This window comes from Phacochoerus africanus, chromosome 2 (genome assembly GCF_016906955.1).
Source record: "Phacochoerus africanus isolate WHEZ1 chromosome 2, ROS_Pafr_v1, whole genome shotgun sequence".
NCBI lineage: Eukaryota > Metazoa > Chordata > Mammalia > Artiodactyla > Suidae > Phacochoerus > Phacochoerus africanus.
The window spans coordinates 278,800,350-278,822,899 of NC_062545.1; the positions used below are offsets into that span (position 1 = coordinate 278,800,350).

The 22,550-nt window shown below is 66.3% G+C and overlaps 1 protein-coding gene across 1 annotated transcript in view; it reads right to left on the minus strand.

Annotated features, from left to right (window-relative positions):
* Nucleotides 1-11,595, minus strand: part of NOTCH1 (notch receptor 1) — a 43,526-nt gene extending 31,931 nt beyond the window's left edge. Inside the window, exons 1-2 of the mRNA XM_047768960.1 lie at nt 11,295-11,595; nt 9,505-9,586 (exon numbers count right to left, since the gene is read on the minus strand). Of these exons, the coding sequence (XP_047624916.1) occupies nt 9,505-9,586; nt 11,295-11,355 (143 nt within the window). The 5' untranslated portion in view covers nt 11,356-11,595. The remainder of the gene's footprint in view (nt 1-9,504; nt 9,587-11,294) is intronic.
* Nucleotides 11,596-22,550: the final 10,955 nt, after the last annotated feature.

A 22,550-nucleotide genomic window follows, 5' to 3' on the forward strand; every position in this document is an offset into this window, starting at 1 on the left:
GAGGCCGGAACAGACAGCGCATTCTTACATCCCTACAAGACCAAGCGAGACGAAACACCCCAGATTGGCAGCGGGGGACTGGTGGACGCGGGGTCGGGGGGGTCTGGGCAAGAGGCCTGGGAACTGGGGAGCTGCCAGCCGGCGGGGGGATGGCTCTGGGCCCCCGCTCCCTGCACCCCTTCCGTGCAGCAGAGGGTCACAGCCGGGCCAGACACCTGCCACCACCCTCACCCACGGTGCCCGCGGGGCCTTCCTTCCTGTCTGGCCCAGGGACAGAGGAAATGCGGCTCCGTGTGGCTGGCCAGCCGCCGCACAGGCCAAAGGGGAGCAGCCCCGCTGCATCCTTCCGTGCTCCCAGGACGCCCCCTTGACTGACGGTGGCCTCTGACCACGTGCCGCACGGTGCACAAGCTTCCGGGGTGATCCTTGCAGGGTGATCCACCCCGCCCGCAACCAGGGCCTTTCTGAGGACTCCTCCCCCAGCTCAGGCGGGCCACCTGCCCACCCCCCGCCCCCGCCCCAGGCCCCCCAGGCTTGCTCCCTTGGCGGTCCACTCACAGCCCTGCTCTCACCTGCTCTCACCCCGGGCCCAGCACCGTCACCCCGGCTCCGAGGAACACAGCCAACACCTGAAGACAGAAGCCAGCCAGCTTCACCCAGGCCCGGTGACCAGCGACAGGCCTGCACTGTCACACCCTGGGAATGGCCCGGCAGCCTGGCCAGCTGGCGGGGGCGCGGGCGCTCTGCGGGCTCTTCCCTACGGGAAGAGTCCCGGATTGTCTGCACGAGCTGCTCGTCCAAATCCTGGGCTGGCTGGTGCCAGGGAACTTTCTGGACGGGGATCTGGAACACGGGGTCAGGCCCCAGTGTGGAGTCCAGGAAAACGGACACATTCCCCCCAGGAAACAGAGACCACCCCACCCGGGACCCACCACCTCACTTCCCACAGACTTGTGTCAACCTACAGCTGTCTCGAAATACGACGCCGAATTAAAAGGGACCACAGACAGGCAGTGAGGTGACCTCTGCGGCTCAGGACTGCGGCGGAAGGCCTCCCCTCCCCCTCACAGAGCCAGGGTCCCATCTTCCCACAAGCAAGGGGAGCTCAGAGAGGTGCGTGAACAGAGCAAGGTCACACAGCCCACGCAGCACCCCCTGGCCCGGCCTGGGGGGACGCTGGAATGCGGCAACCCCAGCATGCAAGGTGCAAGCCAGCACTGGGAAACCGGCCTGGACGGTGCCTCCCTGCGGCCTGGAAGCCAGGCCTTCCGAAACCTGGACCTGCCCGCCTGCCTCCCCTTCCAGCTCCGAGCCCATCTGGCTCCAGCTTCCCCCACCTGCCGAACGCCTGTACTGTGTCAGCCCTGGACCCTGGACCACCGGGGACAATGTGCCACAGGCCAAGCCCCTGCCACGGTGGACACCGGGACACACAGCCCTGCCTGGCCACCCCCGTCTGGTTCTCAACCAGACAGGCCTGAGGCCGCCCTCGTCTGACCCCTGAGGGGGAAGCAAGGGGAGTCCCGCCCCGGGGGGCCTCCCTGGGAGCCAGGACCAGCCTGGTGAGAGGGGTAAAGAGACCCCTCAGGGGACCGGAAGGCCCAGAGGGCATCACCCCTCAGCCCCCTGTGGACACAGGGGAGACGAGGCCCCAGGGGGCGGAAGCGTGGCCCGGTCCCCGCTGGTCCCCACCGGTCCCCACCTCAGGCCAGCAGCTCAGCATCTTTTACTGAAAAGCTGTCAGGGAAAAACACACACACTCAAAACTCCGGCTTCTCCCCCAAAACTCTCATTTCCAGTAACTGTGTAGTTTCCGCTTATGAACAACTGAAACCGAGAGGAAATGGTAGGAGGTAGGTCCCCGCGCCTGGTCCCTGCCGCTCAGGCACCGACAGATCTTTCCAGAGCCTGCCGCCCACCCACTCCCACACGTACCCCCTGCCGTGGGCCCAAGACAACCAGGGGAAGGGGGCCGGGCTGGGGCCGCGCCCTCCTGGCAGCTTCCGGGGCCTGTCCGGTCAAGGGTCTCAGCGGGTCTCGTCCACGGCAGGTGCCTGTGGCTTGGCTGGGATGCGCTGGCCCACGAGGGTGGGTAAAGGAGGCAAGAGCCCCGGAGCCAAGCAGCCGCCCCTGTCTCCGAGCGGCCCCCGGGGAAGCAGACGGCCGAGCGCCCGAGCATCCCCTCGGCACCCGAACCAGGGTTCTTCCAGCCCCGGCCTCGTATCTGTCCCCGGCGTTTCCAACCCCTCATGGACACCTCTCGAACCCCAGCCCTCTCCCGGGCCCGCTGCACTCACAGAGATCAAGGGGCACACGGGATCTGCCCGCCCGGGGCCTCGGCCAGGCTGGGAGAGGCTGGCTTTTGCGCTACCTGTGGGGCGAGAGTTTGTTCAGCAAATCAGCAGTGTCAACAGAGGGACAAGGGGACCGTTTACCCAGCTTAAAAGAACAACCAATTCAAGCACTTCAGAGACACAAGCCTGACACCCAGCCCGGTGACGGAAGGGGTGAGCTGGGACGGGTGGGGACAGAGGCTCACGCTCAGAGCGAGGCCACACCGGCGCAGAGGGTCCAAACACGGCGTGTCGCTGCTGAAAAGCTCAACGGCTGATCTAGGCTTCGGCCTGGCCTCCCACGGGTGACAGCAGCGCCCACCCGGCACCCACCTGTCCCGCAGCCCCATGGGCGCGGGGATGAGCTCTGGGAGGGGAGCTCCAGACCACCCGTGGCCGGGCAGCCTGTCTGCGTGACTCAGGATGAGGAGCCACAGTGTGGGCGTTGGAGGAGAGCCCCCCCCCACCCCCCCGCCAGGCACCTGCCGCCTCACTGAGGCCTTCGTGAAACTGGGACCCCAGGCACTCCTTCCAGGAAACTCAGGTGGAGGGGCTCCAGGTCAGACCCCCGGTCCCCAGCCCAGGAGGGCCCAAGACCCACAGTGCTGCACATGGGGTGGGAGGGCCTTTGGGAGCCCTGGGCTGCAGAGTCGGGGGGATGCCTCGCCCGAGAGGCCGGGCCTCCAGGGGCATCCACAAGCCCTCGACGGCTTCGTGCCAGGAAAGGAGTGGGGAGGAGGCGACGCACTGACCCAGCTAATTCACTCCCAGTGTGAACGACAGGTCAGACTCCCTTCCCAGAAGCTCCTGACGGAGGGCAGGGGCAGGGCGTGGGTGGAGGAGACCCCAGCAAGAAGGGGCCTCCCCGTGGCAAACACGGGGGAGTGGGTCTGTGCCCAGGGGCCTCTGCGTCCCAGAGCTGCACCCAGGGCTGTGCCAACCGGTGATCCTGGGATGTGGGGACCAGGGACCCTCCCCACCGGGCCGAGCAGGTGTCCACGTGCTGACACGGTCCGGTGTCCCTGAGGGCAATGTAGAGGGACCTGTCTGTGGCCAAAAGCGAGGGGCCAGCCCCCAGCCTGCTCTGTGCTCACACACGCCAGAGCACCTCCCAGGGGCATGGCTGGTGACTCTGAGCTGACCCTGAGGGCCCAGGACAAGCTGTGCCCTCACCGCAGGAAAAAGCCGGGAAGTAGACAGATGGCACGGGCGGGCAGGGGCACGGGGTCCCAGCCTGCTCGCTCTCACCCCCAAAGCCTTACTTCCCAGTGATGCCCCTGCGGCTCCCCTCCACGGAGGACGCACCCCAAGGCTGCAGCAGCCCCGGGGCACCCGGGCCCCATCAGCGGGCGGCTAAGGCGTCTGCCCCGACGTCTGGTCCTGCACACGCGCCTGCTCTCCCACGGGACCGCCTGGCCCCAGCCCCTGGTAAGCGCTCCATGAAAGCCCACGCCCCCCATGCCCGCGGTGCCAGGCAGCGGACCTCAGTGGGGCTCCTCGGCTGCCAGGGGCAGACACACAGGCACAGACACGCGCACCGGCTCCTCCAGGAAGCCTTCCGGGCATCCGCCACTCCCAGCACCCACCTCCTCTGGACTTCCGTCCAAGCTGGCACAGGGACTTCAGTGCTGGTGGTCCACCGCCAGCCAATCCCGGACAGTCCAGCGTCCAGTCCAGCGTCAGAGGCGTGACGCACAGACACACACGGAGTGAAAGACGCCGGATAAGAGGCACAAGAGGCCCCACTGTGATTCTACTCACAGGAAGTGACCAGAACAGGTAAAGCCAGAGACAGACAGCACATTAGTACCTGCCAGGGCCTGGGGGAGGGGAACGGGTGCCTGTCTAAAGGGTGTGGGGCTTCTGTTTGGGTGACAAAAAAGTTCTGGAACCATCGACCTTGCGAGAGTACTAAATGCCACTGAACCGAACGACACCCTCGACGGCTAACATCCCAACACTGATAAAAACGGGGTCATTCACCACCCGAGCACTAATACCTCCCCCCGTCTAGTCACAGGGCCTGTGTTCGCAGACAGCAGAGCAAGGGGGAGCGAGGCCTGAGAGAGGAAATGCCGGGCGGGGGTGGGGGAGCCGCCGAAGCCTCCCTGGCAGAGGGCTTTCCCCTGCCCACCTGCCCTGTCCATCACGGCCCCCTCTCCAGCAGGTGGGTCCCCAGCACAGCAGGTCAGGTGATCAGGACACCAGAGCCCAGAGCTGGCCCCAGACTGGCAGAAGCGGCCGTGCTGCACGGCCAGGCCTGGCTCCTGGGCACCCACCCCAGGGTCCTGCCCGGAGGTGGCTGGAGGGGAGCTCAGGGGCCCCCTACCCCCACACACTCACGTCCAGAGGACGAAACTGAGGCCCAGAGAAGAGAGGCGTGTCTGAGAGGCGCTCTATCTTCCAGACTGCCCACGGCGGGGCATGGGTGGGGCCCCCCAGAGACAGCCCCACCGGGAACTTCCAGGCCATCAAACACATCCTGACCCACAGTCATGGTGCCCCGAAGCCAGCCGCTCGTTAAAGCCTCTGAGAAGACTCTAGAAAGTTCTGGATGTGCCCGTACATGAAGGCAAAAGCGGGCACCAACAGGCCTCGGGTGCCCACACCCTTTCTCAGTGTCTTCGTCTCTCAGCCTCAGTTTTTCCCACCTGTAAACTGGGCATTAAGAAAGGGCAGTGCCGGGCACCCCCCGGAGGGTATGAGCCAGCTGAACAGGACGGCTGCCAGGGGTTTCTTGCTGCTGGATAAAAGCAGCTGTCTGTGCGAGGAGCTGTGATCATTGCATTGTTAAGGAAAAGCAATCTAGACGCTCAATCAACTCTGCGAAGCCACATCCTTTCACTATTTATAGACGAGACATGAAACAGGAAAGGTGCCCTCCCTACCCCAGGAGGGCGCAAACCCTCGGCCCAGCCCGGCACTGCCCAGTGGGCCCCATCTGCCAGCGCCAGCCACGACCACCCACCAAAGTCCCTCCCAGTCGAGGGGAACAGGGCCAGCCCCGGCTCCTGTGGGACCTTCGGGCTGCTGCCGGGCACCTGGGGACCAACGCCTGATGCCCCTCTGGACCACCAGCCCTGCTTCTAGGGTTCCCAGCACCCGGCCTGAGCGCCTGCCGCCCTGCTGTCCTCTCGACGGAGGGCATGGTTTTCTTCTCTCTCCCCGCCCCCCTTTTGGCCGCACCCACCGCATGTGGAAGTTCCCAGGCCGGGGATCGAACCCACGCCACGGCTGCAGCCAAGCCGGATCCTTCACCTGCTGCGCCACAAGGGAGCTTCCTTTGTTCTTTGAAAAACACTTTATTTTTAAGAGATTATTTCTTCTTCAGTGGAAAGGACTTTGGCTGCCGTTCAGAGGCAGGGCCAGGCCCAAGGAGGCACCTTCCTTTAGAAAACACAGGTTCCCTCCGCTTCGCTGTCAGCCGGTAGGTGAGACTTTCTAGCTGACGCCGGGCGTTTAGCGTGTTTTTCTAACCCTGCGTCCTTGAGGCCGGGCGCTGCGTAAACAGAGGAAGTCCTGCGCAGACCCTTCTCGCTCTCAGCCCAGGGGTGCGGGTCAGCGTGTTAACCTGTTCCTCCCCGGCCTCGCCCCAGACCCGCAGGTGACTCAGTGGAAACGGACGGACCAGGTGACAGGCGTAGCGTGCCATCCCCCTGCAGCCAGGCCGCCGAGTCACTTCCCACCCGACCCTCCGAACCTCCTCTTTTAAAGGGAAGTTGGCGTCCCTGCCCTGCTTCCTCAGAGGAGGGCCAGGGAGGGCCGGGCGGCGCGGGCAGGATGCGGCAGTGGTTAGGACACACGCTTTGGAGAAAGAGGCAGGGCCGGGCCCAGCTCTGCGCTGTGTGTTCCCGGGGCCGAGAGCCGACCTCTCTGTGCTTCCGCTTCCTTTCCCGTGCCCGATCCGTGTTCGGATCTGCCCAGAGCCGCGTCGGGCCAGGCTGCTCCCGCCCCGCGCTCCCCCCCCAACCCCGCGCGTCCCTGCCGCCTCTCCTGCCTCCACACTGGGGAGTCAGCTCCCTCCGCGAGGGCAGGGGCTGGGACCTGAGTCCACCGCGCAGGGCCCAGCACGCACCAGGCACTAGGGTGTCAGAAGGAGGCGGAAAGGCTGCCGAAGGGGCCACCGCGGGCGAAAAAAGTCTCCCAGTTGGCCGGCCCCTCCCGGGCAGCACCCTGCTCAGGCCCACCAGGCCGCCCCCTCTGGGTTCTCTGAATTAACTCATCAGCCAACTCAACGTCGAGAATGAGGATCCTGAAACCAGCACCGTCAGCTCAAAAGGAGAAGGCGGGGAGGAGACGGCTGCTCGGCGTGTGCCTGTGACTGCCGCACTTACACAAGCCTCACGCACCAATGTGGCTCGGCCCCAAATTACAGCCAGGGGCGGGGGATCTGATTCTGGCGACCTGAAGATCTGGGTCACAGAGCTACCAGGCGGCAGAGCCAGGCCTCACACGCCGGTGGTCCAAGGCTGAGGCCACCACCTGCCAGCCGGCCGGCCCTCCCTCCCGGCACCGGGGTTCACCCCCCCTTCTGCCAGCACCTGGAAGACCCCAGTGAGCCTCTGACTTGCTCGCCGGTGGGGGGCCTACCTTAGTCCCCCTGGGCCTCAGCTCCCAGCCCAGAACCAGGCAGCCCCCAGTAAGCCTTGGAACCGAAAATGCACAGCCCACAGAGGCAGTCCCCGTGGGCCTTCCCACCCCTCCCCCGCTCGAAAGGAAAGAGGGGGGCCCACTGCAGCGTCTTCTCCACACCGACGGGCGGACAAGGAGGCTGGAGGGGGCAGAGGGCCGCAGCTCCCCATCGCAGCCTGCCCGTGGGGCCACTGTGCACAGCTGCCATCCAGAGACCGGCCTCGGCCCACGGGGACCTGAGCTGAGCCCTCCTCGTGGCCGCGGCTCTGTGACCTCCTGGGAAGGCATCGGCCCAACAAGAGCCTCTTTTTCCGACCCCGAGCCCTGCAGCCACCTGACTAGCGGCTTCTGGGGAAGGTTCCTTCCCTCTGGGGTGGAAACAGATGATTCACCAGGTACTAACACGCCTGGCTCGACGGCACCAGCGTTTCCCACGCCCCGTCCACAGGGGAGCCCGCGAATCGGCACGGAAAGTCAAAGGACGTTCTGAGGGTCCCGGCTGGACACTGCGGAGCTGGAAGACACACCCATTTGGCGGAGCTCGCCCCGCCCCCCCGCCCCCGTGCCCCGACGCCGAGAAGGAAGGCGGCTCCTGTCCTTGGGGGGGGGGCGAGCCTCCCCCACCCGCAGACCCCCGGGGCCTCAGGGCACAGGCCCCTGGAGCAGCCGCAGCGCCCCCAAACGGCCCGAGCCCGGACCTGTGCCTCTCGGCGGCCGGCCGGTCCCGACTCTGATCCCACAGCACTTCCGTTCATCGGCCAAGTGGATCCGTGGGGCGCGCACAATAGGGTCTCTGTGGGCCGAGCTCGGCCGGGTGCCAGGCCGCACCAAGGGCAGGCTTCCCGCCAAGGAGGAGGGGGCGCAGCCGGAGGGAGGAGAAGGGCCAGCACCCCAGCCCTGATGTGTGGCCTGGCCTGGGGGCGCAGGCCTTGCCTCATGCCCAGCTCCTCTCCTCTAAGGGCCTCACCCTGAGGCCAGGGAGCAGCAGCCTGTGCCCCGAGGCAGCCCCCTCCCTGCCCAGTGCTGCCCCTGGGAGACCACAGGCTGGCCCTACTCCCTGGGGGCACTAGAGGAGACTGCCCCCACTGTCCCCAGTACACACTCACCGCCCCCCCCGCCCTCCCAAAGCTGTCTGCAGTTCAGAGACTGCCCCCCCAACACACACACACACACACACACACACACACACACACACCCCAGTGAGCTGAGCGCCAAAGCCAGAGCAGGAGCCGCCAGGCGGCAGGGAAGGGAGTTGTGCATTCTGGGAAGCCACGCATAATTAATCACTCAGCATTAATCCGCCTCCCCCAACAATAGCCACTGCACTTCCACTGAATCCCAGCTGTCGGTCTCTGAATGAAAGGAAACAAGACTTAGGGCATCAAGCGTTGGTGAGGCTTCTGCAGGAGGAGAAAAAGGCCCCCAAAAAGCAAAAAAAAAAAGAAAAAAAAAGTAGAGTGCATTCATTAGCGTCTGACAAAGACACAATGCGCTTTGTCCATTAAACTGCTCGCAGACCTGCTTAATTGGCTTCGGTGGGCGGGGGGGGGGGGCAGGAGGGGGCTGCTTGCCCACCGGCCGGGCGGGCAGCGGGCCGGGCTGGGGGTTGTCAAGGGAATGGGCCCTCCGCCGTTGGAATGAGGGCGCGCCAGCCCGGCTGGGGAGCCGCTTCTCCTGCAGCCTGGGTGGGGGGTGCGTTCCTCCAGCCACCAGGCACCTCCTCATTATTCCCATCAGGGATCAACTCAAGTTGAAGGGCGCCGGCCACAACCGAAAAGCCTCCCTCCGGCTGACGGGTTCACAGGCAGGCGGCAGCAGATTTTAACCGGATTCCTCGGCCAAGGCGGGGAAAACCGGGGCAGACCTCGAGTCACAGCTGAGGACCCAGGGCTGGGACGGCGCAGGGCCAGCCGTTAGGAGGTCAGGGCTGCAGATGCCAGGACAGAAGGCGAGCTCCTGGCAGGTGCTGCCACCCGCCATGGCAATGAGCACCGCCAATCGGATGAGTCCCAGCCTCACGCCCCCAACCTCACCTGAGGCCGGAGAGGAGTGGAGAGGAGGGCAGAGGGCTGAGGAGGGGGGGCTCGGCTTCGAAACAGTCCGTTTCTTTTGGGCCTCACCTGCCCAGAGGAAGCAGCACCTGCCCAAAAGAGGGGCCCACAGGTGGCAGGGTGGTGAGGCTGGGCCTCTCGACAGAGGCTCCCGAGCCTCCCCGGCAGGTCTGTGGTTTCTCAGGACCGTGAGGAAGAAACAGGGACCAGGGACCCCCACCTGGCACCCCGGGAGCCTGCAGTGGCCCACAGAGGAGCACGCAAACCTCCAGCGGCCAGACCCGCTCCGCATGCAGCATAATTGCTGGTGATTAAGTAATTGCCAGACTTTGTCCAATAAAAGTAGCACGTGACCGCGCCCAGCCTTCTGGGCCATCTCCAGAAGACAATGGGCCAGTGTTCGGTGGCTGCGGCCTTGCTGCAGAAGGCAGGGGCTCTGCTCACCCCCCCCCAACGCAACAGGTCCCCGCAGGGGTGCGAATACTCACACGCAGGCCTCCGTGCCGTTGGGGAGTCCTTCGCACTTCCCGCCATTCAGGCAGGCCTCGCTGGGCTGGGAACACCGCAGGCCTGGGGAGAGGCAAGAGGAGAGGTCAGCCGGCCAGCCCCAGCAAGGGCCCACCCCAGGGACCTCCGGACATGGGGCTGTGGGGGGGCGGGGGCCCCCGGAAGCCCGGCCTGAACCCCGGAGGGCTTCGTCATTCCGCCCAGAGTCCTGGGGCCAGAAATGCGGGGGAGGGCTGGCTGGCGGGCAGGTGGACAGGTCCCGCTCCAGGCGGAGCGGGGTGGCCTGGAATGCCTGGAGGCCAGCAGTGGAGACAGCCGGGATGAGCCGGGCCGCTCTCCCGAACTTCTCACTCCCTCCCTGTCCTCCCTGGGGACCCGAGCCAACCGCCAGGATCATCTTGCTGTTCAAACAAGTTCTTCGAGGGGACGGCGCGCGGGGGGGGGGGGGGGGGGGGGGGGGGGTGGCCACACTCAGCTCCCCCGCTCGTGGGAAAATGCGACAGCTGCAAGGCCCGCTGCCCCGCCCGCCAACAAAGCGCCGGCAGAGGAATCAGAGCAGCCCATTGTCAGGCCAGGGCGCCTCCTGGGGCACCGGGACTGCACCCCAGGGACCTGGCCCCGCCTCCGCAGACACCCAATTCCAGCTCCCCAGGGTGGGCATCTTCAGCAGCAGCCCCCCCCACCCCTCCCAGGAGGGGGGATGAAGATGCTCCATTTGCCAGGAATTGGACCCCCCTCTCGGGAAGGGGTCAATTAATTAAGCCCCTTCCTCTCCATCTTACCAGGGCAGGTAAATTAAGCTCCCCTCCCGGAGGGGAGGGTGTGTGTGGACCGAGGGTGACAAGGAACCCTATTTTCTGGAAGCGCCGGAGTCATTCTCCCTCCAACTTTTAGGGGAAGAGCAAGATCAAACCCCATCGGATTCCTCCGAGAGCCTAAGTGAGCCGAGAGGACTAAGCGCCCCCTCCCAAACGCTGCAAGCTTTCCAAACTTGAACTCCACAAAGCGAAAGTCCCGCCGGAGGCAGCCGAGTCTTCAGCACGCACACCCATCCCCCCAAATAACCGTGAGCCGGGCTGAGCGCAGGGACCGGTGTGGGGAGGAGACACCGCGGGCGGGGCGGCCGGGAGCCCGGGGACCCCGGGGTCCGCGGCCCTCGCCCCAGCCCCGAGCGAACGCTCGCCACCGAGAAGGAGGCCGGGCCCGCCGGGCCCGCCCCGCTCCCCTCTGCCCACCACGCCCCGCAGCCGCCGGCACCGGCCGTGCGGCTCCTAACGACGAACGCGGCGCCCGGGACCCCACGCTCCGCGCCCCAACATCCGCCCCCGCCGCGGGCAAGAGGCGAAGAAAGAAGATAAATGGCCTCAAAGCAACAGGAAACCAAAACCGGCTCGATTCAAAACGAAAAGTAGTAGGCAGCTCTCCCGCCCGCCCGCCCCGGCGGCGAGCCCCACGCGCGACTGGCGAAGGGCGAGCCCAGGGCTGGGTCTCCCGGGCCCCCAACGGCCCATGCCGGCCTTCAAACCCGACTTCAAACCCGTCCCCAAACTCGGTTCCAGGCGCGAGCAGCGCGATTCCGCCCCATGGGGCAGGCGACGCGAGGAAGGGTCAGCCTTTCTCCCCGAGTCCACGACTCCGGCCCCCACTCCGCCCCGGGTCGCCCGCCCCCCCCCTCCCCCGGCCGCCTGCTCCCAGCCACCCGGGGCGCGCGCGTAGGGTGCCGCCAAAAGTTTCCGAAGGCGCGGAAAGTTGCGGGCTCGCGGGAGCCTACCTCGTGCGGCGAGCGCAGGCAGCAGCGCCAGGCAGAGCAGGGGCGCCAGGAGCGGCGGCATGCCTGCCCGCCGGCTGCCCGCTGCACCCGGTGGTGGCCTCCTGTGCCCGGCCGGCTGGCCTCGGGCGTACACTCGCGCGCCGGACTGTCCCACGGGCGGCGGCGGCCTGCTATTGCCCTCTCCTTGCTGGCAGGGGGGCGACACTGAGCTCTTGGGGCCTCCCCGGCCCGGCTCCGCGCCCAGGATCGCTCCTCCGCTGCGCTCCCGCCCGCGCCCCGCGCCCAGCACCCAGAGGCCCGCGCCCCTGCGCTCCCTCCCACGGCCAAGGCACTAGTGAGGCGCTGGGGCGCCGTGCGCTCCGCCCCCGGCCCGCCGGCCCCGCCCCTGGGCCCCGCCCCCGCCGATGCCTCCGTTGCCTTCGATCCCTCCGCACCCCTCGCCCCCTCGTTGGCCGCGCCCCTCCGCGCGCCTGGACCGGCCCCGCGCCTGCTCTGGCTGGGGCGCGCTTCCCGAGCCGGGGCCTCCGCGGTTGGGGGCCATGGCGCTACGGCACCCCGTCAGCGCCCGGCCCTAGGGACTACTTCTCTGTCGAAAGTTTTCGGAGGCCAAAAGTTTGGTGCGAGGCCGCGGAAGGATCCGGCTCTGGGTGCCGCCGCGCTCGGCGACAATTGGCAACGATTTGCATCTCAATAGCGGAGGAGGCGCGCGGGCCGAGCAGGGAAAGGGGAGCCCGGGGCAGGCCGTGCCCGGCGAGGAGCTGGGCTGGGGCAGGTGGGGAGGAGCGGCCGATGCCCAGTCTGGGGGCTCGTGGGACGGGGGCTCTGCGTGAAGTAGCGCCCTCGGCAGCCGTGGGTGCCCCCCTCGTCCAATGCAGGAGCTCCACGGTCGCAGCTTTAAAGCCTTCGAGAGACCAAGCCCAGACACCGGGCTGTTCTGAAGGCCGGGCACTTGACCCTGAGGCATGGTGGCACCGGGGCTGCAGCCTCCGAAAAGGGGGCTCTGGGTGCCCCCCAAGGGAAGTCTGGGGCCAATGCGTGGCTAGCTCCCTCAGGAGAGACTTGCCTCTAGACTCCTTGGTCACTGTCCTACCTCTCAGCCCAAGGTGCCCTGCAAAGCGCGCGCGCGGGTCAAGCGGACCTGTTGCCCTCGCTCTTGCAGCCCTGGGCCCCTCCCACGGGCTCCTTCCGGATTTCTTTCTGCGCGGCTGTGCCAGATTTGGGCATCTCTGGCCAACCCCGGTTAAGTGCTGGGCGTCCAAAATGCCTGTGGTAGTCCCTACTCAACCAAAGTTCACAGCCTCACCCTGGGTACCCACAGCGCCCCCCCATCCCGACTCAGGGTATGGAGCCTCCGGGCCGGAGGCCCGCCCACCCAGCCCTGGGGGCCTTCCTGGAGTAGGTGATGCCAGAGGGAAGCCCCTAAGGGCTGAGAGGGACCTAGCTGCGTAAAGGGCCCAGGCAGGAGAAACTTCAGGACCGAAATCCCAGGGGCTGGCTGAGAAGCAGTCCTTGCCAAAGAGGCCCGAGAGGAGGGCAGAGAGGGGTTGCCTCGTGGTGGGCACATTTCACACCTGACCCCAGCCCACTCTTCTGGGCACACCTGTTGCCGGGCACTGGTGGCAGCTGGGATGCTGCGGCACAGCCAGACCAGGCCCCCAGCAGCTGTTGTGGGACACCCCCCCCCCCCGCCACCCCCGCCTGCCTCCTCCCCCGGCTGGCAGCATGTCTCAGAGCCGGGGTAACTCCTCGGGGTCAGTGCCCGGGAGAGGAGGCGTCTGGAGGCAGCAGATCTGTTTATATAACAGCAGCCAGGCAGGCTGGAGGAGCAGATTTTCCCTAGAAGGAAGAGGGGGGCTGCGAAGTCCCCCCCAGCTCTCAGTCTCAGGGCTCTGCATACCACACCCCCTCGGCCAGGCTGTCCTCTGTGAGCCACTGCCTGCGTGCCCCCCGGAGCCCTGCGTCTCTGCCAGGAGGCTCCAGGCCGGCAGTAAAGGCCTGTCCAGGGCTGGCTGGGGGGCAAGTTCTCCCCCTCTGCGAAGGAGCAGCCCTGGAGGAGAGGAGGCTCACCTGGGTCTGCCCAGTGCTGCCAGTTCTACCCTGGGCCTCTGCCCAGGAGCTGGACGCTCTCCTTAGCCCATGGTGCAGACGGGGCTACCAGGCCTTCTGTGGCAACCCCTGTGCCACCTGCCTCCTGAGAAACCCTCAGGGGAAGCCTGAAGTGCCTGGGGCTGGGAAGGGGCTTGTGCGTGAGGCCTGGACGGGGGCTGCTGCCTCCTCCGCTCCTCCAGGCCTGGCAAGAGGCACCAGGCTTCTTCATTCACAAATTAGGCTGGAGACCCCTGGCCCCCTCCTCTCTTTATCAGCAGTCCCAGGCCAGGGGGTTTGAGGGAGGGGAGGACTCGGGGGTCCTGATGGACTAGGCCCCGGAGACCTTCTGGCGCAGCGTGGGCAGCCCAGCGGCAGCCCTGGCAGATGGATGTTGGGGCCGCTAAGGAGAAACACCGGCGGGAGGGGAGGTGAACTTGGGGTGCTGGCCACCTCAAAAACCCAGCGGGAGGACGGGGCCTGGGACAGCCAGAGCTGAACTGAGGTGCAGAAGTGGGACGCAGCCCAGGGCTTCCTGTCCGCCAATGGTGGGGCCAGTCCCACAGGGCGCTCCCTTGCAGGCCGGATGCAGAGCCCAGGCCGTCTGGGGAACTGGAAGCAGCAGGGTGAGGCTGCAGGCCTGGCTCTCAGAGGGGATGTGTGTCCAGCGGCCACGTGCTTCTTCAGGGGCCAGCTTGCCGGACCCGAAGGGGAGCAGGTCCTCTCGTGCCACAGCCCAGGCTGAGCTGGGTCAGACCCCCTGTCCCTTGCCTCCAGAGAGAGAGACACAACGATGCCATCGCCAGGATGGGCTGGGGAGGCTGTGCTGATGTTGGCCCATCCCCCCCCCCCCGAAAAGCCACCCCGGCCCCTCCTGCAGCGGGTCCAGCATGACTCGGCCTGCTTGGTGGGGGCGGGGGGGGGGGTTGTCAGCCAGATGTTAAGGTGCAGCCAGCCTGAGCCTCCTGGTCCTGGGGCACCAGTCCCTTTCCTTCCTGCAGGGCTTGGCCTTGGCACTTTGGGTCCCCTGTGACCCCACAGCCCCAGAAAAGCATGATGCTCCCGACGTCAGAGATGTGGTGGGCCTGGTTCAAGGGCGGCCAGGTCCCGGCCTTGCTCTTCAGCAGGCAGGTGGGCCCTGGAGGGCTGCGATGGGCTGTGTGTGACCACAGCAGGCGGGGCACGTGGCCGCCTTCCCTGGCCTCGTGTGCTGTCCAGTGCAGCGCCACTGTCCAATTGAGGGCGCAGGCACTGGCCAGCCTGTGTGGGTTACAGTGGCCTGAGGCAGAGGGGAGGGGGCGCCGGGAGGAGGGGGAGGGCTTGGAGGTGGGGCTGGGGCTGAGGGTGGCTTGTGATGGGGGCGCCAGCCCCACTCAGGGGCGGCTTGCGGGCCAGGGTAGCTGGGGTGCGGTTCCAGAACACAGCGGGTAGGGCTCTTCCACCTCTGGAAGTTCACCATGAAGCACATCTGACCCGCTTGCAAAGAGAGAGCCCTGGGCCCTGAGAGGTGCCCGGCCTCTGACCCCCCCACCCCCGGCCCCCAGCCAGGCCCAGGCCCAGCTCCGGACTCTGGGCAGCGGGCCGCTGAGAGGTCACCACTGCATCCTCAGTTTCTGCCTCTACCAAGAGAGCTTTTTCTACATAACACTTCCAGAGGTTTGAGCATTTTCCCGGGACGTGGTCTCAGCGGCTGTGTGGTGTGACTTCAGGTGGAGGGGCGAGGGCTGGCTTCCAGGCCCCCGTGCTGGACCCGGGCCGTGCGTCTCCATGCCGGCTGCACGCGGGGCTACGCTAGCTCCTAGCTGCTCTTCCCCAAGGCGGGATTCGGGCGGACCTCGGAGCCCGGCCCCTCTTTCAGAGCAGGGAACGGCCGGCTGGGGTCTAGCATTTGCTTCTCTGCTCGCCTTTGCCCCCCACGCAGGGACCCTCTGTCCCCCGGGCCCAGGTGTGTACCTGCTCGGCTGCACGGGGCTCCGCCTGGCGGGGGCCCTGCCGGTGCTGGCATCTCCCCCGGGCCAGCCTCGCGGGCCTGTTCGGGGAGGCCCTGCTCCCAACGGCCTGCAGTGAGTCAGTTCCCTGCTCTTCCGTCTGTGCCGTGTCCTCTGCTGAAACAACCCCTGCTCTTGTCGGCCTTCACCTTGTCCAGAAGCCATCCCAGAGCCCCTGGGCCTCCTGGCTCCTGCAGCAATCACGTGGCGCTCTCCGGGCGGGGTTCCTGGACGCAGGGACCCATCCCTCTGGGTCCTACCCCCCCCCAGTAGACGTGGCTAACAGACAGCTCAGTGATGTGGGACTCAGTACAGGGCCCAGCCCTGCTCAGAGTCCTGTCCACCTGTCCCCACATCGGTCGCTGCACGGGAGCCTCAAGTCCGCTTGGCAGCTCGGGCCAGGAAGCGGGTGGCTGTGAGCCCCCTGCTGCCCAGGAAGGAGGGTCCGCGTCCCAGAGGCAGGCATAGCACCTGGGGAGTGTGTTGCCCGGGCAAGTCCCCTGACAGGTAGCTGCCTTCCGCAGCAGGTGAGCCCAGGAGGCCTGGCTGGTATGGGCACCGAGGGCCTATCTGGTGCTGGCATTTGAGAAATGGGCTGCAGGACAGCGAGTGGAGCCCAGGCCCTGACAGCAGCCCTGCTTCTCCTCAGGAGCCCCAGGGACAGGTGGCCCAACTCTGAGAAGGAGGGGCCCCGCTTGGCCCCCTCCAGGCCCCCAGCCCCCACATCTGCCCAGAGGGCCTGGGCGGGAAAAGCCCGGGCTTGCGTCAGTCACCCAGGGCCCGGTGGCTCCCCTGTGGGTCCCTAGGGAGGCGGCTGGCCTCAGAGAAGGAGGGCCCGCCCAGGACTCTGGGGCATCGTGGGGCCAGGCCAGGCCGCCGAACTCCTGGCAGAGGGTCATGGTGGGTGGGCTCAGAGAATCTGTCCAGCCCAGATCCGACATCTCCCGGCCGGGGCTAGCAGAAGGGCCAGGCCGCCCCTGGGATGCCGTCACCATGTCCCTTTTGTGGACAGGACGCTGATGCTCCGAGGGGGCTCGTGGAGCCCGGCCTGGCACCGGGGTCGAGCCCTGCCAGCCCCATCCCCGTGGGTCCTGGGGACCCCTGCAGAGCTCGCTGGGAGCCGCAGGCTCTGGGGAGCTTCCAACCTGCCTGGCCCTGCTGGCTGCCGCTCAGAACTTTCTCCAAAAAGAAAGTTCCCTGGGGGCCGAAACTGCTCGGCCCCACCCTCTGTAGGATCCACGGAGCCTCCGCAGGCCTGAGTCACTCAGGGAGAAGCCAGCTGGCCGGGCATCTCCTCTCCCTCCTTCTTTCTTCCTTCCCCGTCCTTCCATCTCCCCCTCCTCCGTGCCTTCCTTTCTGCTGTTAAAAAGAACTGGAAATGTCCTTCCCAAAAAAGTCCATTTTTATTTTTACGGGGAAGATATAGGCTGTTCGCGGCAGGTCTTTCTGCCCCAGCAGAGGTGCCAGGAGCCCTGCAGACGGTTCGCCGCCCCCCCCCCCCGCCCCCGGTCCCCCAGGTGGGGCTTCGGCAGGAATCTCAGCCCCTCAGCAAGGGTCTCAGGGCTGCCTGCGTTTCTTCCCATTTGCTGCAGACACACTTAAACATGTCTGGGACTTCCGCCCTCACCCCCCCAGCGGCCCGCTGGTAAAAAGAAAATTGGCCTGGAAATCGGGGTTTGAGTTACAGGGCGCTCGGGGAATTGTGCTCTCGAAGGATCGAGGGGCAGGTACGGCACATCTGTGAGTTATTTTCATGTCTCCGGGGGGAAGGGCAAAAACCCCAGCCCTCCTTAAGTAAGACCAGAATCCTTCTATATTTCTGCCTTGACAGCTAAGGAAAAAATTTGCCAAAAACCAGAGGCACTGCTGCGTGTTGGCGTGGGAATGTTAGTTTAGTCAGAGACTTGCTCTGGGCCATTTAAATAAAAACAGGCACTTTGGTGGCAAATGCCAGTGGGCTGGGCCTGCGACTGGAGCTTCTGCCATCCAGAGAGGGGGTTTTGCCATCTCCCTCTCCAGCCCCTTTCTGCTCGGCCTCTCCAGCCTCCTTATCATCACAGTCAGCATCTCGCGGGCGAACATTTGGTGCGATAATTCTCAAAAAGCATCAAGGAAAGCCGCCTTTCATGCGGCTGTGACGGCGTGGCCCCAGCTGGAGCGAGGCCGGCCCAGCGCCGACGGAGCCTGCCCGAGGGGCCTTCAGCCACTGGAGGGGCTTTGCACAACATAAATCAGAGCCACTGTCACTCGGGCGGAGGGAGGATAAAAATACCCCAGTGCTGTGGGAGCCAGCGCTGGGAGTCGCTCGCAAGTTCCCAGGGGCGCGGCCCTGGAGGGGGCGGCGGGCGGGCCGGGAACCCAAGGCCACCAGCCCTCCTGGCCTCAGCCACACGCGGGACCTGCCGTGCGTGAGGACGACTGCAGGGCGCTGAGCACCTGCGGGGGCCCCTCACTCCCACAGGCCCCAGGAGGATGGAGGAAAGCCCCCCCCCCCGGTTTTTTCCTCTTTGGTTCTCACGCATCTCCTGGCGGATGGAGGCCGGTTCCCACGGCCGGGGCAGGGCCGGGAAGGGGTTCAGGGGCTCTGCCAGTGCGGTGAGTGGTGAGTGTTGGGGGGTTTGCCTCAGCCACCCACCCTCTGTGCCGGGTGCTGGGGGAGGTGGGCCTCACCCCTCCCTGGGGGGGCCTTCCTCGCAGGAGGTGGGGGAGTGTCTGTCCTTCCCCCCAAAAGCGGGGGTCCAGAGCGGGGTTACCCAAGCATCTGCACCTCACTTAGTACAGCGAGGCTTGGCGTTAAGTCAAGGGAAGAAACGTGAAGCAAAGCAGATGCTATCTGCCTGGGGACCCCGTGCTCTGCCCCCCGAGGCCGTGGCCGGGGGGTGGGGCTTGCAAAGCCGCAGGTGAAGGGGGGAGCCCTGACCCATCAATGCCCCACCCGGCTGCACAGGGGGCCGCCTGGTCTCAGGGGCCCCAGACCAGTGCGCTGAGCCATGGACCACAGTGGCCTGCAGTCCACCCGTCTGTCTGTCTGTCCATCTGTCCGTGTGCCTGGGCCCCTCACTTACTGGGGTTGTGACCCCCACCCCTGGGCAGCAGTTGCACCCCTGGCGTCTGTGCGGCGAGGCCAGCAGAGCCCTGACCTCTTCCATCAGCCGAGCCTGGGCCAGCCCGGCCGAGCCCCGGCCGAGCCCCACGCGAGAAATGGACCCTCACGCAGCGCACAGGAGCTTCCGCAGGGGGTTGAGCAGAGGTCCGAGGAGATCTCAGGGTCCGCATCCAGCAGGACGGGTGCCCTGGTCGAGGAGGTGAGAGAGCTTTTTAAGGATTCGGGGGGCTCCTTCCCACAGCGATGGGGCAGGAAGCAGGGCACCGCTGCCCTGGGAGTGAGGGCAGGGGCCGCATAGGCATCAGGCGAGGAGCCCGGGGCAGAGCGTCTCCCGCGCTCCCTCCTCTGCTCCCCGGGACCGGCCACGCGTGCCAAAGGCTCCCCCGGTGGGCCTGTCAATAAAACTAAAACGACAAATTCAGCACAGCCCGCCAGCCTGTGGCCCTCACTGGCTGGGCCCCACCCGCCGGCGGCAATGCCGGGTCTGTCGCTTGCCACTCGTGGGTGTTAGGAGCTGAACGGTGTCCCCCAGTGGCACCCAGGAGGGTTTCCCCCTGGAACCGTGACCGTGGCCTTGTTTGGAAACACGGGCTCTGCAGATGTGACCCAGTTTAAGTGAGCTTGGACGCAAGGACAGTGTCTCGGGAAGAGGGACCGTGGACCTGGGAGCAGGGCCGGGGGGACCAAGGCAGAGATGCGGTGACGTGGCCAGAACCCCGAGGGCGGGGGCCCTCCCCCAGAGCCCCCAGAGGGAGGCCGCTGTGGCCTTGGGCTCAGAACCAGGGGAGCATCCACGTCTGCTGTTTTAAGGCCTGTTTCGCGGTCATCCGTCTCTGTGGCCCCGGGAGTCTAACATGAGGGGTTTTAAGGCCGAGAAAGACGGATTTTGAACATCACACGCTTTGCGTAAGGCCGTGGGGGTGGCAGAAGGGTGAGAGGGGTGTCACTCACAGGGAGGGGAAGCTAGGGTCCGCAGCCCCTGCCTCCAGGCCCGCTGGCCGGCACGTGGCCCCAGTCGGTCGCACTGCATGAGATGCCCTGATGTCTGTCACGCTGAGAGGTGGGACCCGGATTGTCGCAGGGAGAGCCCCGCCCAGTCCCCGCTCTCTGGTGGCTGAGGGGCTCTGTTCTGTGTCCACGGTCCCAGGGCCCCAGACGACTCCCTCCTCCGGCCGAGGCGGTGACGCACCAGAAACCCGAACTTGCTCAGTCCCCAAACCCATGCTCCTGCCAGCAAACTGCGTGGCTGCGCCCCCGGGCACGTCCAGCCGTCCCCTCCGAGCCCGTGGGCTGGGCTTTACCCTGGGAAGGTCAAAGCAACGCAGAGGCCTGGGAAGCGCTAACTTTAATGTGGGAACTAAACCAGGCGGGCCCCGGCTCTGTGACTCAGCTGAAAAGTGGGGATAGGCCTGGCTGAGTCTGAGGCTTCTCTGCCTTGATTTCCCCTCTTGGGGGGGGCTCAGGGGCTGCACGGCTCAACAGTGGCCAGGAGGAGGAGGTGAGCGGGAGGAGGTGAGCGGGGGGGGGGGGGTGAGCAGGAGGAGGAGGCCTGGTCCTCCCCTAGTCTCTCCCCCCAAAGGCACCCCCTCCGGGCCCTGGGACCCTGGCCTGCGTGGCAGGGTCACCACCCTCCCACCGCCGCCGTGTCTGGGCGAGGTCTGAGAGGAGGCAGGTCAGGATTCAGGGTGACACAGGGGTTGGAAGCAGACCAGGGTGGGAGTCCTGGCCTGCCTCCCTCCTCAGACCCTCCAGAGCCCCCGGGCCGGCTGGCTGGTGCGAGAATGACCACTCAGGACCTCCTGAGCTGACCTGGTAACCTGCCAGAGCTGGGAGGCCAGGCTGCCAAACAGCAGCCAGAACCCTCCCGCGGCCCGCCCCCGCCCTCTCTGGCCTCTGAGCCTCAGCCAAGCCAGCCGAGAAGGCCCCGTGGCCCGCAACCTCAGGGCTCAGAGCACAGCTTTGGGCCAACGCCTGTTGCTATAGAGGCTGGATCCACCCTCTTCCTTCCCCGGTCACCCGGCCGGGCTTGGGCTGCACCACGAGTCACCTGGGCACCAGAGCCCCTTTCCCACCCAGGCCCTGCCATGGGCACCCCTCTCCAGCTGCGCCCACCCCTGTGCCCACTTCCTTCCGCAGCCCTGGCCAGGCTGCTGGGCCAGGGGAGGGTGCTGGCTGCGCTCGGGAAGCAGCCCGACCCCGAGGTTTGCGCACCCACAGCCTTCACCCCAGGCCCCAGGCAAGAGCAGGTGTTTCCGCAGCCAGGGGACCCGAGTCTCGCAGTGGGAGTCAGGGCCCCGGAGGCCCCACAGCTCCACCACTGTTTCTGTTCACTCTCAGGGAAAGTCCCTGTCCGCCTGGGCAGGACTGGGCTTCGGCGTGTCCCCCAGAGCCCGCCGGACCAGCCTAGCCCTCGCCAGGCCGCTGTCACCTCTGTGATAAGTTCAGCAGGGCTCCGTGTCCGCTGGGAGCCTCGGAGTTGGCTCCCCGGGCTCCGCGTGCCCTCACCGTCCCCAGGCAGGTCCAGGTCTCTGTGCCCCCTCTGACCCCTCTAACGTGGGTCCAACATGCCCCCCCAGTAGCTGCGGTGAGACAGGTTGGGGGCACAGGGCAGGTGCAAGGGGGGCTGGATTTCCGACTGGGGCCCAAGAGTCAAACAGGTCCCAGCAGCAGGGGCCAGGCCTCCGCCCGTCCTGGGGGCTTTAGCCTGCGGTCCAGGTGGCCTTTGGGCCCCTGACCCCAGGAAAGCTCCCAGGATGGGAAATGGCCCCCTGGGCACTGTCCCCTCCCTCATTTGACAGGAGAAGGCCCACATTCAAGGCCTCACCCTGCCAGTTCTGACCAGTTTTGTGACCACAGACAAGTCACCTCACTTTTCAGAGCCTTAGCTGTCTCCTCTGGAAAAGGGGACATTTCCTCCTACCCTGTCTCCCCGCCCCGGGACTGGCCAGGTGACATGGGGTGAAAGCGGGTGAATTGTGGGGAGTGTGGGCTCCTCCAGCCGAGCCCTCCGCCCTGCCCAGGACCACAGGAGCTGCAGTCGGAAGGTCCGTTGGGCGTACGACCGTCTGCACAGCGAGGCCGCTCACGCTGTGTCGGGGAAGCCCTCCCCGTGACGCCCTGGTCTCTGCGACACCAATGCCCCCCCAACCCTGTCCCCCATCTGGCTCTTCCTGGAGCACGGAAGGTGGGGTCACCACCCTGCTTCCTAACCAGGCCGAGCCCCTAGAAACGGGTTCACTGGGACAGAGTGGGGCCTCCGAGCACCGGGCTCCGAGACCCGAGAGGAGCCCCACATGCCGGCCTCGCTTGGGTCCTCGGGGCGGATCACAGCCTCCCAGGCTGGGGGCAGGCAGACAGCCCGTTGTGGCCCCAGAGTTCTGAGCCCAGGGCCTTTCTCTGCTGCTGTGGGTTGGGGACAAGGGTGGCCTGGAGTTGGTCGGGCGGCTGGATGCTGAGCCCCAGAGCAGCCTGGCTGCCCAGGGCCTGAGGGCCTGAGGCTGAAAATGGACTGCGACCGTCCCCTCGGGAACCAGGCCCGGAGGAGGGAGCCAGGTCAAGGCCAGCCTCTGGGGTGCAGTAAACAGGAAAACCCAGGGGGGCTGGAGGCTCCATGAGGAGGGGAAGGCTGGGCCACGGGGCTCCAGCAGGGTTTGCAGTGGCCCGGAAACGATGACTTCTTTGCGTCCACACACACACACACACATACACACACACACCCTGCCCCGCTCGAGGCCACTGGGGTCCCGGGTGGGAATTTCATTTTCGGGGAGCCCACAGCACGGGCTCCTCTCCCCACCCCCAGGGGCTCGCAGGGGAGCGGATGGTTTGCAGGGCTTCCTGGCCCCAAAAGGTGGGTCTGCACTGGGTCCCCCACGGAACCCCAGATTTTTCCTGACGTCAGTGTGTGGCGACAGGAAACAATTGTTCATATCTTTGACCCAGTGATTCTCCTTCTGGGCATTTGCCCCGAGGAAACAGCATGAGACCCAGCAAACCCGCCCCCTGGAGACTCCCTGGCTGCGTAATTTATAATCGGGAGAAGCCGGCGAAGCCCAGACTTACCGAGAGGCCAGCTAA